The sequence below is a fragment of the Diachasma alloeum genome, unplaced genomic scaffold (assembly GCF_001412515.2).
Source record: "Diachasma alloeum isolate Michigan unplaced genomic scaffold, Dall2.0 Dall_scaffold_00214, whole genome shotgun sequence".
NCBI classification, from domain to species: domain Eukaryota; kingdom Metazoa; phylum Arthropoda; class Insecta; order Hymenoptera; family Braconidae; genus Diachasma; species Diachasma alloeum.
In genome coordinates, this window is record NW_021680379.1 from 2110533 (window position 1) to 2120740 (window position 10208).

Consider the following 10208-nt stretch of genomic DNA (forward strand, 5'->3'; position numbering starts at 1 on the left):
GCTCAAACGAAAGAGCGGGTCGAGAAATGGCGTGCTAGGACCTCTAAAGATGGTTTTGAACCAGGGGAGACTCCTAGACCCCACTAGACAATGTTGTCACAATTGCGTTTTTCAATTGAAAACAGACGTCATCTTTAGAGACAATTGTCATCTTTAAAGACTTCTGCACGCCATTTTTCGAGCCGCTCTTTCAATTTGACCCAAAAAAAACATGGCCGTGACTATTCGCACCATTGCGTGAGTCACTCCCGTACACTCCACGCATGCGTGAAGTTTGTGTGTTTCACGCAGCCGCATTTCCATACTGCGTGAAACACGCAGTTGAAGTGTGAACACAGGTGTACAAAACTTCAACTGCGTGAAACACACAGGCGTATCAAAATACAACTGCGGGAAACACACAGTAGTATAAAACTTCAACTGCGTGAAACACACAGTAGTATAAAAATACAACTGCGTGAAACACACAGTAGTATGAAACTTCAACTGCGTGAAATACACAGCAGTATGAAAATTCGGCTGCGTGAAACACACAAACTTCACGCATGCGTGGAGTGTATGGAGTGTACGGGAGTGATTCACGCAATGGTGCGAATAGTCACGGCCATATTTTAATAACGCGTATACCAAACCCCGATTCCAAACACTAGTTTATTTTAGCAAATAGTTCATTAGTCAATATATCTATGGCTCATAGCAGTTATACCTAGTGTTTTGATACTTCAACAGTCCTTCCTAATATCCCACTATTCTCGGAAGTGAGCAGATCCCCCGTAAGCGAGGCCGAAATTGTTAGTCGGACATAAGGGTATTAAAACGGCCCTTGGATACTCAGGAATATCCAGAAATAGCATCAGGAATTATTTCACTAAAGTTAAATCGTCGAAAAGATTAATGCAGAGGACGATCTAACTCAAAACGTCACACTCTGTATTGGGTTTATTTCCCAATATTATTCAAAAACGCTCTTTGAAAATGTTCAACTTTTTTTCAACAGTTTTTTGATTGTACAATCATAATTTTTGGAGACTCCAGGGCTATGTAAAACTGAATAGCAATTGGAGATCATTTCAGATTATGAAAATAAAAAAAAACAATCAAGATCACATTCGAAAGATAATCCACCTGGGCCTTAAATAAAAAATATTAATTGTTCCCCAGGATCATCTGTATGTAACGGAGACAGTGGAGGTGGATTGACATTCGAAACAAACAGATTGTCGTACCTTCGTGGTATTGTGAGTAGTGGAATTGGGGTAAATGATACTGAAGCTGAGCCAATCTGTGATAATAATCGATACGCCATATACACAGAAGTTGCATTCCACATATCATGGATACAGGACATAATGTTCAAGGTAACACGTGGACAACCGATTCCAGAGTGTTTAACACCCAAGTAGAATGTGAAGAAGCAATTTCTCCAAATTCTGCAACGACTGATTTGTGATACCACGAAATTTCTTCCAAAAACTCCCCATTATATTTTCACATCGTTGATCATCAGGCAGAGTTAAATACATAAAAACATGAATCGATACTCACTGAGTTAAGTTAAACGTCGATTAATAAAAAAATTTATCTTAAATAACACAATCTATCCATTTATCACTATCTCTGTCCCTTCCTCGTTCATTACTCCTTTTATGAAATCTTTGAAACTTCCACTGAAGGCTTGAAAGACCCAGGGAAGGACGTCGGTGGTGCTGGAACGTCTGTAATCAGAACATCAGGTCTATTCACCCAGCCACAATAACTCTCAGAAGACAATTTAAATAATTACCCTCAAGAAGAAGAGAATGCAACTCCCTCTCCAACTCGGGTAGTTCTGCATCAGGAACTTTAGGGAATGATTTGTCGTTGGAGCTCGAGTTCAGGAGGTCATTCAGTTCCTCTTCCAGCTCAAGGTCAGACTCGTTGATCTTCAGATTTTCAGATAGAGTTGATTGAACGTCGTGAACCTCGCCAACAGCCTAGAAGCAAGCAAAACAAAGAGAGAAAGTTTAAACATCGAAGGAATATGATTAAGGTTTTTTAACCATTTTCAGCAAATTTAAGTCTCACCTCAATCATGTCGTCCATAGTGTCCCTGACACTCACTTCATTCAGTCCAGACTTCTCGAATCCCTTCAAAATGTCCCTTCCCTTCTTATAAGCCTCCAACACCTCATTATTCGACCTAGCATCATGAATACTCGAGATCAAGGTGTGAACATTCTGGAGAGTCCCAGCATGTTTCTCAATCCTCTTATCCAGCTCCCTCTTCTTCCTGATGTACGTCTTGGCGACCTCCTTGAGTCCACTATCCAAGGAACCCTTTGCCTTCACCAGAAGGGCATTCCTCTCTTTTTCCAGACTCTCGATTTTCTCCAAGAGAATTCGTTCATTCTCCTTCAGCTTGAAAAGGCCCTCCTCAGCCTCTGATAAATTGCCAACACCTGTTGGAGATATCTTCAGAAGACACTCCCATTTTTCGTGGTGGTGCGGCACCCCCAGACCTCCTTTCTTCGACCGCCCCAGCCACAGAAGCGCCAGTTTTACGTTTTCTTCTGTTACGTTTTTACTTCCAGTCTTCTCGGAACATTTTCTCGTTATCTGGGGCACTGAGAGTATCTGGTCCTTCTCGTCGTTGGATAGACTGAGAATGGTCTGGGATAGCTCTTTTATCGTGGGAATGTGGATGTATTTTAGATCTGGGTTAGACACGTTAGGGATGAAGTAGTTTTTTAGCTTTGAGAAGGACCAGACTACCGGTCTTTTGACCATTGTGTTCACTGCCCATGAGGCCCAGGTGGCGTTCTGAGACTCCAGGAAGGAGTCTAGGGTGATGATTTCGCCTTTTCTGTAATTGGAAGAGTATAGGGAACGGTTTATTGTTTGATTTTCTATTCTTTAATCGTCTCCTTGACATCGAAGTTCATTTTCTCAGAAGACTGTGCTATTTTTGCACTTCGAGATTAATTATTATCAATAATGCTGGATAATAATACTGAAGATTGAGCACAAACTCAACTAGAATGTTTGTATTTAGATCAACTTTCGTTTAGCATTTATTTCAGATAAATAAAATTTCAGATTAATATTCAAAACTAAAGTCATGTTTATACTACTTTAGAGTGAATATAGGATCATCCGAAAGAACGAAATAATAAGCAAAAACATAGATGATAGTTCAATCCATGATAGTACTATGACATGAAAAACGAGAAAAAGGGAATAGTAAAATAAAAGTTCCAAAAAGAGGATCCATTCTGAAGCCAATTGTTAATTTATTAGTAACAATAACTTTTCATTATTCATTATTCATTTCCAAAAAATGCAATCATCTGCTTCTTGTCTGATTTTTCGTGGAAAATTTATCTAAAATATGTGAAAATTTCACTAGTTTCACAGAATTTTCATTAAAGGTTTTGTCCAGCATTTTCATATTAGACATGGAATTTTTATTCACTTTTTCAGATTTTTTGACATTTTTCCAAAACTTTAATTTTCCAGAATATTTCTGTTCATATTAACTTTCGTCAAGAATTTATTTAAGATTTTAATCTTCGCATTAAAATCATGTATATACTACTTTAAGAAAGTTTGAATATAGGATAACTTGAAAGAATAAAATAATAGGCAAAAATATTGATCACATTTTAATTCATCATAGTACTATGGCATAAAAGAAGAGAAAAAAAGAGTATCCATTGAGAAGCAAATTGCTAATTCATTAGCACAAATAACAACACTCATTGACAAAAAAAGCATTTTTTCTCGACTTTAATTTTCTCCCTCACCTCTGAAAGTTAACTTTCTCGATGTTATTTTGACACTTCTAGATTAATTATTATCAGTAATATTAAATTAATAATTGAGCACAAACTCAACCAGAATATTTCTATTCATATTAATTTTCGTTAATTCATTTTACATTTTAATCTTCACAATTAAAGTTCTATTCGTCCTACTTCAAACCCCATAAGTGAAAAACAATTAATGAAATTAATACTAAATTACATAAAATACTAATACAAAATTAATTTCTCCCCCGTTATTACTATTTTTAAAAAATAAGTCCATAAAACGTGACTACTCACTGGTAGAGCTCTTCCACGACAGTTGGCAGACACAGAGGAGTTCTCCCCTTTCTCCTGAATACCGTGGACAGTTGGACAACCGAGAACGTACACTGTTGATTGTACCCCAAGTAGTTAACCAGAAAAGAATCCCAGAACTTGAACTTGGAGTCCCAGTCCTGGGGGTTCACCGAGCGATTCCTGAACTCCGCGAACATGGCGTTCATCCTCTCGTCGTTGAACCATGCGTCAGGCATAAGATCCCTGGGCAAGGGGTGATGCTCCTGATTACCAGCCATTTCTCCCCTCACACTCGTTAATTATCACAAAACCACAAATAAATAGCACAACAGATAGCCTATTTAACACCATAAACTAGATTAACTCGACTCTCGTTACATTAAAAGCATAAAATTCGCTCATTTGTGGGGACAATCTACAGACAGGACCACAAAACGATCATCAGACGGTGGCACAATGGTCATTGGACACCTCAAATCTACGTCTTTGACCTCAGAACAAAAATAAAACTGACGTTGTTCCATCTCAAAGGGATTTACGCATTCGACTAGTCGTTGGAGATAAGCGATACGCCTCGATGTATCGAAGTGGCCGATATTGTATATCGATATACCGATACTTTTGACGACTAATATATCGCTATTCGATATTTTTTTGTCAATATCGAAGTCTCAATTTTTTTGGCACTTGCCTCTACAAGAGTGAGAGGATAAAACCATTAAGATTAGAAGAAGAAGAAGAAGTCTAAATTTGTTTCTAAATTTCTAGAATTTCGGAAGAGAATAAATGAAATATTATCAAGAAAAAAGGGAAATATTGTTTTCAATACCGCATGATTTTATTTATTTCAGATTTCATCGGACCTCCTCCTCTCTCATCTGGCCCATCGAACTCTCCTTCCCCACATGGAAAAAAAATATATACAGAAATATATGTCACTTATATCCGCTTATATGTGGTATACTTTCCGGCAAAAAATGCAATATTTGAGATATATGTTGGATATATATACATATATGCCACCGGGTATACCTGTAGGTATATGCTATCACATATGCTATAGCGTATACCTGGTATACAAGGCGGATATATTCAAGATATAATTCCGGCAAAATCACTATATCTCACTTATAAGTTTTGGCTTATATTTTCATCTATGCGGGCCCTCACCCCACGCATCGGTTCCTGCCTATATCACTCCATTACTAGGGGAGGTTGGGGTAAAACAGACACTTTTGATTTTTTTTTAAATGTTAATGAGAGGTTGAAATGTTGATACCATCCAATAATTTTTTTTTCGATACAAAGACCAATTCTTTCCCTTTGTGGCGAGCCAAAATTGAGCTCAATTGATCAATTTGTTTCTGAGTTATAAATAATTTTAAAAAAGTCCAGTGTTCGTTTTACCCCACCCACTCCTATTCATGATCAATCTACTTGGTTTTCTTGTCGTGTCATTGGTGAATATTTCAGATGAAAAATATATCGGTTCAGATGAAAAATATATCGGTATATCGGTTCAACGATATTTTGTTCAGAATATCGATATCTTCGAATCTATATTATTTTCAAATTATATCGATAGTTGCGATTTCGATATTTCCTTCTATATCGCCCATCCCTACTAGTCGTAGTCGCACGTACCACTCCGATACCTCGAACTCGAATCTATTGATTGTGCCAGCTGTTGGCAACTTCGGGGCTGTCTTCAGTCAGTCAATTACTGAGTGCCGTAGAGGTATCAGAGTGCAACAGCAGTCGCGATTTTCGGCAGATTAAAATTATTAACAATGGCTAAATACAGGATTGTTATGGTTCGTCATGGGGAGAGTGAGTGGAACCAGCTGAATTTGTTCTGTGGATGGTTCGATGCTGGGCTATCGGATAAAGGTATGTGGTTGGATTTTTGGGGCTTCCAATGATGGGGAAAACTCCAAGGGCAAAAGGTCGTAGCTGGCAGTGATTATTGACTAGGTCACGATAATTGAAAGACACTATTATTCGTTTTAATCGGGGGATTATAATGTTTTTCGTTGTTTTAATTGAAATTGTGAAGGAAGTGAGAACTGTTTTAAGTTTATCATTCATGATGAATTTGATTTCGGGAGGTTTGAAGGTATTAGCGCGGGGTTTCCTTGTTACAAAAATCGAAATTGGATGTTTTCTGAGTTTTTTTTGTCAATGTTGACTACAACTTTTTGGCACGAACTCAGGGGCATCACAGAAAAAAAAACTCAATTTGTTGATGACAATTTCCAAGTGATTAATTTTAAAAATTTCCCAGAATTTTCATTCAATTTTGAATATTTCTATAGAACTTTGATAAATAATAGTTTACGAAGTTCCAAGCTTTGTTTCAAGTTGAATTCTAGTAATTACTGTCGAATTATCTCGTAAATTGTTTTCATCAGTCGAGATCTTCCAATGAAAAACCTTGGAAACAAGTGAAATTTTTACTTATTTTGGAAAGATTTCCCACAGAAGTCAGACAACAAGTAAATGATTGCAGTTTTTGTAAATGAGTATGATTATTGTTGCTAATAAATTATCAATTTGCTTCTGAATGGATCCTCTCTTTTTGGAATTCTTACTTTACTATTCTCTTTTTCTCGTTTTTCATGTCATAGTACAATTGTGAATTGAAATATCCGTGTGAGAGAAGTGTAATGGTGCGCCATAGCAGAAGCACGGCAGCTCACGCACGTGCGTGAGTTGCCTAAAGTACTATTACTACCTACCCGTGGAAAACGCTTAGTCGTGGAGTGGGTTGAGGATATCCAAGTATCTTTTATAGCCGGAGAAATTTTTTTTTTATCTTGAGTAGGGAAGAGTGGGGTAAAATGGACACTTTTGACTTTTTAAAAAATGTTAATGACAGGTTGAATTGTTTGTGAAATGTTTTTTTTTATTTTTCAATAAAAAGAACAATTCTTTCCCTTTGTGTTGAGCCTAAGTTGATTTCAATTGATAAATCTGTATCTGAGTTATAAATATTTATTTAAATATCAAAATTGTCCATTTTACCCCACCCTCCCCTATCCAGTGTCATTCAAATTACATTTTGCACCGGATTATTTGTTTGAACATTCATTGTTTATAAATAAATAATTAAAACTGTTCAAACTTTCGGAAGTCTTAATTTTTTTAGGCATAAAATCAATTTCTGGTAAAATTCTGACTATGAATAAATTTGTTGCGGTTCCGAACGAATAATTTTTGTGTTGGAAAATTGATTCGGTATAAATTACTTATTTGCAGAAATTAAATTTCGATTTGTTGAATAATTTGTTTGTTGTAAATAAATTTTGCATCTTCGAAGATCTCGGCAACTGTCGGCAAACATTGAAATTGGTGTCAAAAATTAAGAAATTATGGGGAAAAAAAAACAGCTCTTAAGGAGTTTATTTCAAAGTTCAATCCAGCCAATGCATTTTATTTAAATTTTTTTCGTTCAACTGTTTTCAAGTTAGGGCTCATTGAATAACGGAGTTGACACGCCGTAGTCTCCCGGCCGTTGGGACAGGCCGCGTTATAGGACGCCGTATCACGTATGAAAAAATCGTATAGAAATTTTCTATACGGATTGCGTACAGAATTTCTATAGGATTTTCGTACATGATATTCGGATATTTCTATACGGATATTTTTTATACAAATTATTTCTATACGATTTCTATAGGTTTGATCCTATACGACCCACTGCCACATGTATAGGAACATTTCGTCTGGAGTCGCAACACATGTTTTTCTCTGGAGCGTTTAGACATGTTTCGTATGAAACCAAAAATTTATGTAAAAATTTATGTATAGAAATAATTTGTATAGAAAATATTAGTATAGAAATATCCGAATATCATATACGATAATCCTATATAATTTCTATGCGCAATCCGTATAGAAAATTTCTATACGATTTTTTCATACGTTGTAGACATGAGGGGTTAAACAGAAGTTCTTGAATTTAGATTATTTGGGTTGATAAAATAAGAAAATCCAGGTGTCAAAATAAGAACAAGTGGCTCTCCATTCGCGTTTTTACCCCAAATTTCTCAGTTGATCCCTGATCACTTCATTGAAATTCCTTACCAATTGATCATTTTCTCTCTCCAAGGAAAAAGTGAAGCTAACGCTGCGGGAAAAGCCCTAAAAGAATCTGGTTACACCTTTGACGAGGCTCACACGTCAGTCCTGACCCGTGCGCAGGTGACCTTGGGGACGATTTTGAAGGAAATCGGTCAGGAGAACATTCCCATCCACAAGACGTGGAGATTGAATGAACGTCATTACGGTGGACTCACGGGGATGAACAAGGCGGAGACTGCTGCTAAGTATGGAGAGGAGCAGGTCCAGATCTGGAGGAGATCCTTCGATACCCCACCACCACCCATGGAGCCCGATCACAAGTACTACAAGACCATTGTCGAGGATGAGAGGTACAAGGATGGACCCAAGAAGGAGGAGTTCCCCATGTTCGAGTCACTCAAGCTGACGATTGAGAGGACTCTTCCTTATTGGAATGACACCATCATTCCTGCGTTGAAGGCAGGGAAGAAGATCATTATTGCTGCCCATGGAAACAGTCTCAGGGGCATTGTTAAACATTTAGATCGTGAGTATTTGGGGATTATTATGAAGGAAATGTTGAGGGATGGATTTAGAAATTGCTCTGAATCAAATCCTGTTTGAACAAAAACACGTGGCAAATTGCTTTCGTCACACCATAGTCCATATATTTTCGCTAATAAATTAGCTATTTGCTTATAAAAGCAATTTCTACGACGATGTATTTCAAATTTAATTCGATTGAGGCGTGAGATTTTCTATACATTCAAGATTGATTATTTATTTCTACAAACGAATAATTAGTGCAAAAAATTGATTGTTTATTATTCGTTTGCCTCGTAGACTTTCAAAATATTTGAAATAGACGAGGGCCTCAAATTTTTGAACTACAGAGGTTTTTTTGAAATTTTTTCAAATATGTACAATAATTATGAGCTAGTTTTTTCAAATTCGACTCCTGCACAGCTAATTTAGTTTTTTTCAAATATAAAAAATTGCGCCATTCATGTAAAATAGTCACAAAAATGTTTCTGAAAGATCGAGCATATATTTTAAATATTTTGAGGATCATTCTTCAAATTTCATAAGACATCTTTTGTAGAGAATTAAATTCCCAACAAACAATTTCTTATGACAGTTTCTGCTGCAGTCGCTCATCATCGAGATAATTCATTATATTTTTCCTAAGACGTAAAAAAATACTGGATTCTCAATCATTAAATGCATGATCTGTTTTTTTTCTTTCACTAGAAATGAGTAACGACCAGATTATGGGCTTGAACCTTCCCACTGGCATCCCCTTCGTTTACGAGCTCGACGAGAACTTCAAGCCCGTGGTCTCCATGAAGTTCCTGGGTGACGAGGAAACCGTTAAAGCAGCAATAGCTGCTGTAGCTGCCCAGGGAAAAGCCAAGTGAAGCGATAAACTCAACACAAATCTTACAAAACCATGCTAAAGTCCATTAGTGCTGTCACCAATGATTGTTTAAGGACAACTGAGAAGATTAATCCATTGCTGGAGGCAATGCAGGATTGCAAACCCATTATTTATGAGAAAAATCATCTACTGTTAAATTCATTTCGTTCGAAAAACTGTTGGGAAATATAAGTCTTGGAGATTTCGAATGATGGAGTCATTCTACTGTACACGAGTTAATAAAATCGTTGTAGAAAAAATTAAACAAGTGGTAAATTGCTTTTTTTTCATATGGCATAGCTATTTTTGCTAATAATAGGCAAAACAATATATAACAATATGCTTCTGTTCACTCCCGCCATTCACATTCCAGTGAACAATATGCAGACCGAAGAGGTGGTTTGGTAAATGAATATTTTTAATTTTTATTTAAAAAAACCGAATCTTTAATCTACCGTTCACAAATTCTAGGAAATCGACGAGGTAATTCTGTTGGCACTGTATCACTTACACTTTTAATCCTTCAAGTAATTTTTAGGCTTTATAAAAATTTACATTAAAAAGTATAATTTCTCTTGAAGTTTATTCGGTGAATCACAACTTCTCGCTCCGCTCGCCAACCCAGGGGGGGGCTTCGCCCCCCCCCC

At 36.7% G+C, this 10208-nt stretch overlaps 3 protein-coding genes across 5 annotated transcripts in view; 2 read left to right on the forward strand and 1 right to left on the reverse strand.

The window, feature by feature from the left end:
- The window catches only part of LOC107037206 (modular serine protease), a 15645-nt gene extending 14054 nt beyond the window's left edge, over positions 1-1591 (forward strand). For both annotated transcript variants that reach the window (XM_015255615.2, XM_015255614.2), the window contains one exon: positions 1162-1591. In XM_015255615.2, the coding sequence (XP_015111101.1) occupies positions 1162-1403 (242 nt within the window). In that variant the 3' untranslated portion in view covers positions 1404-1591. The remainder of the gene's footprint in view (positions 1-1161) is intronic.
- Positions 1308-4607, reverse strand: LOC107037207 (charged multivesicular body protein 7). Of its 2 annotated transcripts, none has more exons than XM_015255616.2 (4): positions 4083-4607; positions 2065-2842; positions 1784-1973; positions 1308-1715 (listed from the first exon to the last, which is right to left on the reverse strand). In XM_015255616.2, exons 1-4 carry the CDS (start codon positions 4358-4360, stop codon positions 1645-1647), a joined length of 1317 nt encoding a protein of 438 aa, XP_015111102.1. In that variant the 5' UTR covers positions 4361-4607; the 3' UTR covers positions 1308-1644. The 2 variants fall into 2 exon arrangements, with proteins under 2 accessions (XP_015111102.1, XP_015111103.1); XM_015255617.1 differs by having other exon boundaries at positions 1658-1735.
- A 1175-nt stretch (positions 4608-5782) lies between these two features.
- On the forward strand, positions 5783-9826 carry LOC107037160 (phosphoglycerate mutase 2). Its single transcript, XM_015255548.1, has 3 exons — positions 5783-5972; positions 8194-8691; positions 9396-9826. The coding sequence occupies exons 1-3, from the start codon at positions 5873-5875 to the stop codon at positions 9560-9562; spliced, it is 765 nt and encodes a 254-aa protein (XP_015111034.1). The 5' UTR covers positions 5783-5872; the 3' UTR covers positions 9563-9826.
- Positions 9827-10208: the final 382 nt, after the last annotated feature.